General features: G+C 37.8%; 1 protein-coding gene across 3 annotated transcripts in view; it reads right to left on the bottom strand.

Moving 5' to 3' along the window:
* Positions 1-12,669, bottom strand: part of LOC102676128 — a 204,429-nt gene that overhangs the window by 99,241 nt on the left and 92,519 nt on the right. Inside the window, exon 1 of one of the 3 annotated variants that reach the window (XM_006608262.2) lies at positions 6,907-7,262. The exons of the other annotated variants lie outside the window; for them this stretch is intronic. Within the exon in view, the coding sequence (XP_006608325.1) occupies positions 6,907-6,991 (85 nt within the window). The 5' untranslated portion in view covers positions 6,992-7,262. Of the gene's footprint in view, positions 1-6,906; positions 7,263-12,669 lie in introns of those variants that run through there. 3 annotated transcript variants of the gene reach the window in all.

Genomic DNA, 12,669 nt, shown 5'->3' with positions numbered 1-12,669 from the left:
ATATATATATATATATATATACATGAGAACAAATACTTGATATCATCCGAGTAACGAATTAATTGAAAGGGAAAGTTAGGGAAATCAAAAATCAAACGTAAGACACAAGAATCGTCGATTCTTTGAACGATCCTGTTCCATTCTGTCGTATATAAAAAAATACTCGATCGATATGAATAAAAATAATGTAAAAAAAAAAAGAGAACAGCGAGCATCGCGTCGAAGTATCATCAGATCGATTCTCAAATTTATTACGAAAGAAAGAAGAAGGATTGGATGTTGGAGAGGGTTGTACAACCCTTAAAAACAAGACTATTCCGTGCAAAGTATCCAAAACTTCCTTCTCCTCTTCGAAACTATTCCCAATTCCTCTACTTCTTCCCTCAACTTCCAACTCCTCCTCCTCCTCCTCCTCCTGCTCCTCGGAACAATCTTCCTCGGCCTATCGCGCCATTTTCCCAAACTTCGTTACAGCTCGAAGCCAACTTACGGAGCAAATGAATCGTAACGCGGCAAAGGGGAGCGAATTAATTCGCGAATTCGATAAAACTCGCTCGCTCGCGACAATTTCACGGCTGAAAGTCGTAAGGGGGTGGTTGGTTTCGAGAGGACGAGCTTCGAGATGGGGAGAAGGGAGAGAGAGAGAGAGACAAAAGAAGAAAAACAAGGAAGAAGAGGAGGGGGTGGCGAAGAAACTCGATTGAAAAGTTTTCGCTCGTGTTGCCTGGGGGTCATCGGAAGCAGAGGCGTGAGAGTAGTTTTCCGCATGAGGTGGTTGCAGCTGGTTGCAACCTTGTACTCGAATGTGGGCCGGCAACATTCTCGAGGGAACCAAGATTCTCGATAAAAGTATCGCGTATCTGGTCACGGAAGGATACGCGGTTAACTCTTGGCAGGGATTGGTTGCTGCGTCTTTGAAAGATCTCCAAGGTATTGTGAGATTCGACGGATCGAATTTGGATCAATAGAGGTGATAATTAATTTAACACGTTTATCGTTCAAAACCGCTGTTATTCCGAACGAAAATGGATAGATTCGAATGATTTCGAGAAAACTATATCACGAAAGAAAATATTAAATTCTAACGCGGATCAATGGATCTTTGACCAATTTTCATAAATTAGAATATAGATAACTTAATACGAAGAACTAAGGACTACTTAAAGTATTATTTGTTTTTAAGAAAACTAGACGATTCTTTACACGAACGAATATGTATATCGCAGAAGGAAACGTGGCTAATTTCTGGCATGGATTATCGGATTCCTGGACAATCTGGAAGGTTTAAATGAGAGGGATTGGAGGGTGAACGATGGAATTAGAGCAACAGATGGTTAAATGTCTCGTAACGATTATTGGAAATGGAACGGTTGTTTCTTTCGCGACGAGATCGGGCTGATTCATTCGATACGAATGCATGGATTCGTGAGAGAGATTGCGGATAAAATTTGTGTGTATACGTGTGTTTGAGATGGTACAGGAGAATTAGATGCACAAGTATTTGAACGTATCGGAAGGGTAAATTTGCATTAGCGCGTAAGATGAATGGAGTGCGGTAGTGGCAATGGTAGAGAATTGTAAATCAGATGTTTCTTCGAGTGAAAATTAACGATTAATGTGGAAAGTCGTGCTATATAAAATTACTTTTTCAAGAATTTTTCTTTTCACGAAGTGAATTTATTGATTAGAGAAAAATTGATTGTTTCTTTCATGTAATTATTTTAAATAGATTTTTGAAGTGGAATTGAGAAATTGAAATGTATACATAGAAATAATGGAATGATGGAAAAATATTTTGTTTTTAAGTTTTATTCTAAAAAAAAAAAAAAAAAAAAAAAAAAAAAAAAAAAAAAAAAAAAAAAAAAAATAAATATTCTCGAACATTTTATCCTCGATTCAAATTAACCGGATTCTAATTTAAATAAAGAGATAAAATATTTGGATAACGAAAAGAATTTTCTCTCGTTGTACAGAAAAACTTTGTTCTAGAAAACGTTCCAAAAATTATTCTTTGTCCTCCCCCTTGCTACACTTCCAATGCAAACTTCCAAAATTAAGATCATTCCAAAATTATCTTTGACGAACGAATTACGTCAAATATTTATTCGTGGAACGAAAAGATTGAATTATTCTTCGATAAATAAGAGAATTCGTAATAATTCGTTTAAAAATTTATTTAAATCCTCGCATGGATCGTTCCAAGCCTCCCACAGCGGGAACAAATTCGACAAAGATCAATCGATTATCGGTCACGTAGCTTTAAAACGACCACGGTGAATGGACACGCGTAATGTAACGACGAATAATTGACGAGGAATGGGCGGCGNATATATACGTGCTGTCTCGAAATTCTCCAATGACGAATATTTCATGAATTTTTTACTCGCCGTATCGTGAACTTTCTTCGATCTACTCGCACGCTTTCTCAAATATATATCTTGTCACTTGGACACCTAAAAGACTGGAGAAGATAATAGCGGGGCGGGAAGGGAGTGGTAAATGAGACGGAACGATATAAGGAGGGGGGAGAGAGAGAGAGAGAGAGAGAAAAGGTGGAAAAATTCAATCGCGCGAAGAAACGGTCCCTCAAAAGGGAACTTTGAGACGAACGAAGTAACTACAAAGAACTTTGGGTTCCACGAAAAGTCGCGTGCAAAACAAACCTAGCGAGGGACGCAAAGAGAAAGAGAGAGAGAGAGAGAGAGAGAGAAAAGGAGAAAACGGGACGGAGAAAACGGGACGCGTCCAGGAAGAGGAGAGACAAGGAGAGACAAAGAAAGAGAGAGGCAGCACCCTTTGGCCACGGTTGTGCGCGTTGGCCCTTCGACCCTCCAGCAACCACCAACCACCCCTTCCCTCCTTCCTACTCTTCCACCTCTTTCTCTTCCTCTCCCTCTCTCTCTCCCTCTCCCTCTCACGCGCTCTGCCACCCTCGAGCGCTCGCCACCCTCTTCCCTTCGACTGCTCTCTCCCTCTTGGGACGATGTAAGCCCGCTACTCCGTCGATCAATATTACTCTCTCTTGGAGCGCGCCACGGCTCGTCTGAGCGGCAACCGAGCGCTATCCGTATTAAGCCGCGAGAAGCACTTCGGAGAGGAGGACAGAGAGAGAGAAAGAGAACCACCGACGTTGCTCGCGCCGACGAAATTTTTCCAACCCCGTGCCGGATAGAGATACCCCTCCTCTCCCCCCCTCTCCTCCCACGTTTTTATCTGATCCGCACGCGACTCTGCCCGCAACAACTACTGGAAACAATGTTATCGGCGAGCGAAGATGCTTCCTTCTTTCCTTTCTTTCTTTCTTTCTTTCTTTCTTTCGTCGAGACAGAAGAGGAAAGAAGATCGGCGAGGAGGAGGAGGAGAAGGAGAGTTTGGAAAGTTTCTGTTGTTCCTGTTCGATGCGCGCTTCGATTCGCGCGGAATGGACGCGCGGGGAGAAATGGTAGAGGGTAAGGAGAGGTGTGATAGTTGTAAGGATTAGAAGGGAGGATTAAAGGTGTGGTTAAAGAGTGAAAATGAATGGAAAATGAATCGTTGAATTCGAAAGAATTGTTTTTTTTCGATGCGATCGTTTCGAAGATGATGAGAGAAGTTGGAGTGGATGTGGTTACGGAATGAAATGGAAGATATTCGAATCGTGAATCGTGGATCGATAGTATAAGGTATAAAGAGTTCCGTAGAAATGTATTATTCCAGGAATAAAAAAACAAAGTTGTGATGATTGTGCCTCTTATAAATAATTTTCAACCTGCATATATTCGCATTATAATTCTAGGCTATTAATGCATCTACGGGCATCCGAAATGTAGGACAAACGGCTTTCTCGAGATATTTCCAATATTGCTTTCGCGCTCATTAAGCCCGTTGAATATTTTATAAAGGAATATAGTAGCGAGGAAGCGAAATACGGTTTGTAAATTTGATAGATTCAAATAAAACATCCCGCGAACCGTGCAATCGTTTTATTATTTTAAACAAATCTGACCTGAATATTTTAATTTAGAAATGCAAACTACTCATAGTTTGGAAAACTTTGGAAATTGGATCGATCGATCAACTATGCAAAGTATATACAAATTATATTTCGATATATTATTATAAATTTTACGATCGAATTTGTCATTTTAAATTATAAGAATTAGAATCGAGAGACAATTATCGGAGTGATGCAAATTTAAAATTCTCCGATATCTCATCTGCTCGATATCTATGAATTTTATACATCTTCAGAAACTATCAACAAATAAAAGTTAATTTTCAAATCTTAATTTAATCTTGCAAAACTCTTTTCATTAAAATTATATCGATATATTTATTAATTTTAGATATTTGAGATATGTTAACAAAAATTAAGAAATAAACCAATCATTTGCAATTTCTTTACATTTTCTATTTTTGTTTAATTTCAGAAAATCTTCCTACGTTTTAATCTATTCATTTCAAGAAATATATACAAATTCGATTCTTAACCTTTATCGTAAATATATATCTGCAACGTTAAATTTTCCGCTTGAATTTTTAAGCAAATTTAACTTAGAATCCTAAACTTACGAATCTAAATACGAATAAAAACAGCGACAGAATACACATGATGAATATATATATATAATAAAATTCATCGAGTTCTCGAATATGATACAGCGCGAAACTCGCGCGAAATAGGGACAAAAGCTCGTAGAGCTCGCAGCATCGAGCCTAATCACGCATGCAAATGCGGGTGCAAATATCTCTCGCCGAGGCCTCCGTGTTCGTCGCGTAAATCTTGCTGAATAGATCTCGGCTGTGATTGGTTGGAAATCCAAACCTTCTCTCCTCTCCCCCTTGCTCCCACGCATGGTCAAAACGCTTTGTCAACGATGAAATACCGTAATCTCGGGCGCGAGGAAAATTTGCCTGGGACACAACGGATCGTCAGCCGTTAATCTGTCCCGGGACGACTGTTTCCGCGGTTTAAACCGCCTTCGTTCCGATTATTAAGCGGCACGATAACCGGAGACCGTGGTGGCCAGGCATCCGTGGATTTAATCGCGGAAAGAAGATCGCTTAGACGGGCTTTGTCCTCCCCCAACCGGCATAATGGCGAGGAGATTTTCCGCTTCGAGGATGGAAATCTGTCCCCGACGAGTGGGAAACGCGGTTTTGTAATTCTTTTCTCTCCGCGCTGCGATTCCGTCCCGCGATTTATCAAATGAATTATCGACCGCTTCTAAATGTCACGATAATGGGCGAAAAAAATAGTCGAGCATCAAATGTTTGAAGCACACGTTAATGAACGTAAATTCGTGGAATTAAGTTCGCGGGGCAATGGAAGAATTATTATAACGAGTTAATGAGTTTTATCGAGTAGAAGAAGTTCAACGATATTCTGAGATGTTTAGAAATATTCGTGGAGCTTATTTCGATTCAAACGAGCGAATTTTTGTGCTAACGAATAGCGTTATCTATTATGACAGCGATTTCTATATTTTCATATCGATTTACATTCTTTTATATTTATATTTTGTAATATTGTGCGAGATTCGAGTTTATATGACCATATTTCCATATATATATATATATATATATATATGTATATTTTTAGCGGATATGAAAAAATATAATCTATTTTAGCAATAACGCAGAATCGTTACCGCGGTATTGTAGCAGAAACAATTATCGCTATGAAACATTAATCTGAGTTCTTGCAAAATGGAAATATGCTCGTTGAATTTCGCACAAAGCCTATTGTGTAATGGTACATCCGGTTATTCAAATATATTATTTGTACAAAAATATCGATCATTATTCGTGATATGAAAGAAAAGAAAGAAAAGAAAGATACAGATAATAATATCGTAGAAACAGAGAAGAATAACACGAAAAAGTTTCTGCTCTGGAACAAACAGACGTAAATTGTCGTGTTTTTATCGTTTTGAACTTGTTAGATTCAGAACAACAAGTTTAGGATACTGAAAGTTATGTCGCGTGAACAGTGTGACCTGTTTCATACAAAACTTTTGGAACGTGCGCTTGTATTTACTCGAAACAAAAACTTTGCCAAAGGACGCAAGAATGATCTAATTTGTTCGGTATTTACAGGATCAGTTTCATCGTACGACGGAATGACGTCGTATCGTGAATGAAATTTGGACAAAACAATCGAAACGTTTTTTGAAAATGAAATATCGCGTTTAGAAGAAAATCGTAATTTCTGCTCGAAAATTCAACGCATTATAATTATCGATTATTTCGAAATATTTTCATTGATATTATTATCTTTTATCATATCACGCTTTTATTCCTTTTTTCCATACGATTTTATTATTATCCATGTATTAGCAATTATATCGGAATTTATCATACTTTATCGTTTCAAAATTATTCGCAAATAAATTCGAAGAAACTGGTAAGTTAACGATATATTCGATATTGCGCAATTCTTATTCGAGAGATATATCTAATCGAATATATTACGATAATGAGATTTGTCTGGTGAATCTAATAGAATAACACTTCATCGATCAATGGATATTCATTATTCGAATAATTTCGATAGAATCCAGTCGATTAAATTTTACACGCATCTTAAAAAATTTTTAGATTAAAAGTTTATTTATAGTACACACGCGGCCGAAAAAATCTATCAACATATTCCCGATACGCCATTCATCATAATTTTTCTCCTATTTTAATTCTTCCGCTTATCCAACAACCACACCTCGACGTCCAATCCCTTCGATACACCCCTTACAACAACACCTTCGCAACCCTGACAACCCCTGTCTCTCTCTCGCAACCACTTGTCGACCAAACGTCCGTCTAGAAACTCCCCTCCTTTCCTATATACAACCGTATATATATATATACCTTCGTATATCTCCAAGCCTCAAACCGATGTGTGCGAAAATAACTCATCGAATTACTCACAATTATCGTTCTTCGCATGGACGTGGCCCTGGTACAATGTCAGCGCCAATAGCAGGAAGGCGCACCAGCCTCCCGCGAACCACATTCCTCCTCCTATTTCTCGTTCTCACACGCGGCACATACGTACGAGCGAACGTGTATCGAGAGTCATCGATCCCAATCGCGACGACATAGCGACATAGAACGACAAAAGAATCGCCAGAACGAGAACGAATATATTACTATACTATAGAGAAACGAACGAACGCAAGAGAAACGTAGGAGAGGGGGGCAGTCTCGTGACGAGCGAGCGCGAACGAACCGCACCCCGCGCCGTGTTACGCGCGACTGACCGCCACTGGTCGCGATTTTACGCGCGAACCGACCGAGTGACGCGCATGCGCGCCGCCGCCACTAGTAGGGTGTGGATGGACGGGGTTGAAAGGATCGTACTCGACGTACTACGCCGACACCCACTCTCATTGTTGAGCCGAGTTAATGAGCGAAAAGATACAGGCTGGTTTTACGAGCGTATCGCGATATAGGGTGTGTCCGTGAGGCAGCGCGCGCCACGCACTATACACTGTACGCGTATATATTACGAATACAGCCGGGGATATATACGGAGTATCTGCTCGGTTAAATGGAATCGTCGCGCTGTTCTTTTTGATTGTCTTGCCCTTTTACCGACTCGATATGATCCTTTTTTTTTTTTTTTTTTTTTGCCAATCTCTTTTCCTATGCGAATATCGATGATTTCGAGAGCTTGGGAAAATTTTAAAGGATCGAAATTGAGAATAAAGTTATTCGTATAATGTGATCGAGATCGCGCGAAGAGTCAACTATGGTTATGGTTATTCGAGTATTTTAAATAAAGTTATTTCTTTAATTGATTTTTCAAACCACTTTTGTTACTTTTTATCGGATCCGTGTTATGATCATGATTTTTATTATTGGTTTCGAATATTTTTGAAAGAGATGAATCGAAACAGGTAAAATATTTTCGATTAATTGTTTTATTCGTCGCGTAGGATAAAAATTTATTTTTTCGAATTGTCATCAACAATTCAATCTTGTCAGAAATTGTACGAAACTTCAGGGATGGAAGGGAAAATCGATTTAATAAAAATACGCGAAAATTAAGGAACATCCTTTGCTAAAATTCCATTCATCTCGATCGTTTTTTTCTTTCTTTCATTGATAACCAAATACGGAAATGAATAAAGAGAGTTGATAAAAAAATGTATAACATTCGCACACGAATATGGACGGAATGTATATAAAACGAATGTTGTTTCAAATATTTTTTTTTCTACGCAAATTTGTCGCGATTTTTCCACGATTCTTTTTTTTTTATTATTATTTTTAACAATACCCCATATACATTTTGCCCCGTATACGAATAAGAGTGGAAAAAAATGGGACAATATCGTTGAAAAATAACGAACTAAAAAAAGAGTAATTACGATGATCGCGAAGAGAGAGAGAGAGAGAGAGAAAAATTGATGCCCAATTTACGAAAATTTTCTACTAATGACAGAATAGACAGCGAAATAAAATAGACGTATGTACAATTGTACAATTGTACAAAAGAGATTTACATTAGACTTAACCGAAATAAAGCGAATCCCATCCTATTGTATTACGTTGAAATAATTCTCGAGAGCATAGGTTACGATTTACGCGAACCAAATTCCTGACACGTTGGACGTTGAAATGTCGAGAACACGTGGCAAGCGAATTTTCAGCCAGACTTGTTTTTACTCGAAAACTCTCCACTCGCGTTACGTTCGCACGATCAATTTTTCAAATATCTAAATTTTATTTTCAAAACGAGATACACATTCGCGACAATTATGGAAATAACAACGTCGATTAAACGAAATTACGAGAAATGCCAATTGCAGCATCGTTTCCAAAAGTAACAACGTCACTCGTAATTCTAATTTCTAAACCACTAGTATCGCGAGCAAGGAAACGCAACATGGACGAGTCACGCTCGTTGTCCCTGTATTAAACGTTGTTAAACGTAAACGGTCGGCCAGCTGGCATTCAGTGGAGAAATTAAGCGGGGCCAGGTTGGCCAATTTGCGAGACAATTGTCAGCCACGATGGGCGCAGCTTTTCACCTTCGAATTTCCGTGGACGGAAAATCTCGGTAAAAGCTCGAACAAGCCTCGTGTACAATGGGCGAAGGTCGGAAAAACGACAAAGTTGTCCGCGCCCCGAGTGAAAACTTTCGTGTCCAAAAAACGTGTCCAGGATTTTTTAAATTCCTCTGGACGAGATGGTTGACGAAGAGGACGTGCAGTCTGGCCAAATGGAATTGCAAATTTTTCCTCGTGTCGCTGCTTACCGAGCAGCACGAAGTGGCTCAAAGAACTGTTGTGCGGATTCGAGGGTAGTTGCTGTTTTTCCTTCTAACGCTGTTTCGCAGCGTTACATATTCGGTTGGAAATATTCGCCGCGAGGAATTCATCGTGCTGAATCCGTCAGATGAAAAATAGTTCGTTCTAGTTATTTAATCGCAAACAATGGAAAATCAATATCATTCTATATCGTTAAGGAGCGTAATTTACATTTCCACAATTATTTTCGAGATTTTTTTATGGACAATTTTAACGAAATCGTTACATATTCTTCTTTTTTTTTTCGAATAAATTAGAGGATAAGAAGATAAGAAAAAAATTGCAAATCTTTATTACATATTAATATCATCCGTGTTGTTTACGGATCTTAGATCGTAATAGGATTTTTTCTTACAAAAATATATTTCCATGAAAATTAAATATTACTTTTGATCACGTTATTTAAACGAACGAAAGTATCTGCAAATTTTTAATGATTATTCGTTGAACAAAAAGTTATAAAAAAAGAGTTGGAGTATCCTCGAAAATATATCCCATGTCAATGACGGTTCTTGATCTTAAAAAAAGATTGGAGAAGAGGTAGCAAGCGCGCATCGATTCGAGTTGGCGAAAATATAAGGTCGAATACGAAATGGGCGGATGGATGGGAATCTTTTTCCGCCCGTTCGAGTCTGATGAATCGAAACGGTCACGTGAATGAAAATGCCCGCCTGTTTCCACGGAATTCGAAAAGAAGAGAGTGGACTCGAAAATAAGCGGTGTACGGTCGATCCACGTTGTCATACCTCGAGAGAGATAATATTTAAATTTCGCCCTTTGACGCTTCGAATCGCGAAGGCGCTCCATTAACCCGTTTACAATTTATATTGTGCCCCGTTGACAAATGAATTTAAATAAAATTCATGAATACAACGGCATAAATTTCCCTGAAAATAACCTCTGGTTACCTCGCTGTTGATATTACGGTTTTCGATTCGAATCAATCGAAACTGAAATATCGGTGGAAATTAATTCGATCAGCTGTTAATCGTTTCGATGCAATTATTATTGTTATACGTTGAAAGAAAAAAAAGAAACGTACGTTGAATATTTATCGATAAATTCTTATCGAAATTTCATCTTGAGAGAGAGAGAGAGAGAGAGAGAAAAGATGGAGATTAAATTTCAATCAACCCAATGATGGTTGATTGAAGGTTTTTAATTGTAGCATGGCGCCGGTGAAACGGGTCGTTCTTCGTCAGACCTACTCTTACACGGAAGTCTACTACCAAAGTCTGCTATTAGTCGCACGATGCCATGTTTGCGTGACGCGATGTTACACATGTGTTACAACTTTATAGCTTTAATTTCAGGAACAACCAATGTGCGGGTTCGAGATTTACTGCAATTATATTCCTTTTCCATTCTCGAATAAGCTGTTTCTGCGCAAACGCAGAATTTCAAAATCCTTTCTTATGCCGATATAAAAATTGTCGCCACTTTAAAAGCATGGGGCTATTCCTTCCTCGAAAAAAAAAAAAGAAAAAAAAGATTATACAATTTTGCGGGAATAAACAATATATTTTCCTATTTTCTTTGTCGTTATGGAATGGTAATAATTAGTTTTCAGAACTTTCTTTTTTTCTTTTTTCTTTTTTCCTCCACATTCTTCGAATGCTCAGTTTTATGAATCTGTTAAGCCAGACTGTTCCTTGATCGCCAAATAATCTCCTCGTATTTTATCAGTTCCACAACTTCACTTCGGCGAGAAAAGTATTAGGATCATAACTTCTTTCTCTTAGATACTTAAGTAAGAGTAATACCTTCGCTTTACCAAACGTGATGTTCGCGTTTTCGAGTAACTTAGGTTGAGAGTGCGATTATTCAATTCCGATTACATCTCGAACTTGCTAGCTGCATATTTGTTACAACTTCATCGACAAACAATGCGAATCGATGTGACAAAGGTTCTAAAGAAATTTTATGTAGGTCGCTGTAAATGTATATAATTCTTCTTCACAACAACGCTACGAAAATCGATTCGAAGATTCTTAAATATAAATGCATTCTCTTCGATAAAGATTCTTCTGGATTCAAATATATTCTTTGTATTTTATTCATAAACGTATTCTCCCAAAGAAAATCGAATAGACGTTCGCTGCTGATTGATGCATATTCGATTACTCCACTCTCTCTCGTTTCCCTTTGTACGCCCCTTGATTGAAGAATTATTTTCTTTTCTTTTTTATAACATTTCACCTCATATATATAACTATCTCGCACGTAGACCAATTATCGACTAATCAAAACAAGAAACAAAAAAATATTTATATATTCCATCCATATACAAATCCGATAGAAATTCAATATAAAACTTGTATAAATTCAAATCAGAAAAGTTATTCAAGCCGAACAAGTCAACTTGTCGCACGCTTCGATATATCAAATCGATAAAAGAAAGAAGCGGAGAAGTAATCGAAATTTCTAGATCCTCGCGGTTTAAAAAAAAAAAAATTAGTTTTTCCGAAGAAATTATCAATATATAAATTTTCCTCTTGCCTATAGAATCCTATGAAGGATGCACGCAGCTGTCGTGTTAAAATCACCGTCACGATACATCGATTATCGCGCCTCATCCCAACTTTTCGTTCCCTTTTTCTCGAGCATCAACGCCGAAGGGTATCGTGGCAAGAAACTTTACACAGCGCGGAAACTCGTCGAGGATGGTAGAGAGTTCCGGTGTGCGATCGGAAGTTCGACTCGGCCACACGGCCCTCGCCACGTGTGCGCCAATTCGACGTGTTAATTTACCAACTTGTTTCGCTTCGCGAAGAATCATCTCTCGTGCCCGGGATATCGATTTCTCTATTCCTCTCTATCGGCCTTCCACTCATCACCGACTCATCGGTATTTCATACGCGGCTAGTGTTCCAACCGTGACCGGATACTGTTGCCCCGTCGTTTATTCGCCCTCGTCATGTTTGTAACGGGCTTGGAAATATTTTATCCCGAGTAAAGACGAAGGATAATAGCTTCGATTATTTTATTTTTTATTATTCTTACTATGTAATGATCGATCGAAAGTTTTAATTTGATTAATTGTGTTAAATATTACAAATTATTCGCTCGATAAATATGCGTTTATGCTAGATTTGAAAATATTTTATTTGAATAGTATTTTATATAAAGGATAGTAATTTTTGAATTATTTTATTTTATTGCTTTTACTTTGGCCAGCGATCGATCTAAATTTTTAATTTGATTAATTATGTTAAATATTACAAATTCTTCGCTCGATAAATATGCGTTTATGCTATAGTTGAAAATATTTTATTTGAATAGTATTTTATATAAAGGATAGTAGTTTTTGAATTATTTTATTTTATTGCTTTTACTTTGGGCAGCGATCGATCTAAATTTTTAATTTGATTAATTA

Source organism: Apis dorsata, unplaced genomic scaffold (genome assembly GCF_000469605.1).
Source record: "Apis dorsata unplaced genomic scaffold, Apis dorsata 1.3 scaffold_32, whole genome shotgun sequence".
Taxonomy (NCBI): Eukaryota; Metazoa; Arthropoda; class Insecta; order Hymenoptera; family Apidae; genus Apis; species Apis dorsata.
This window is presented reverse-complemented; position numbering and strand designations above follow the sequence as displayed.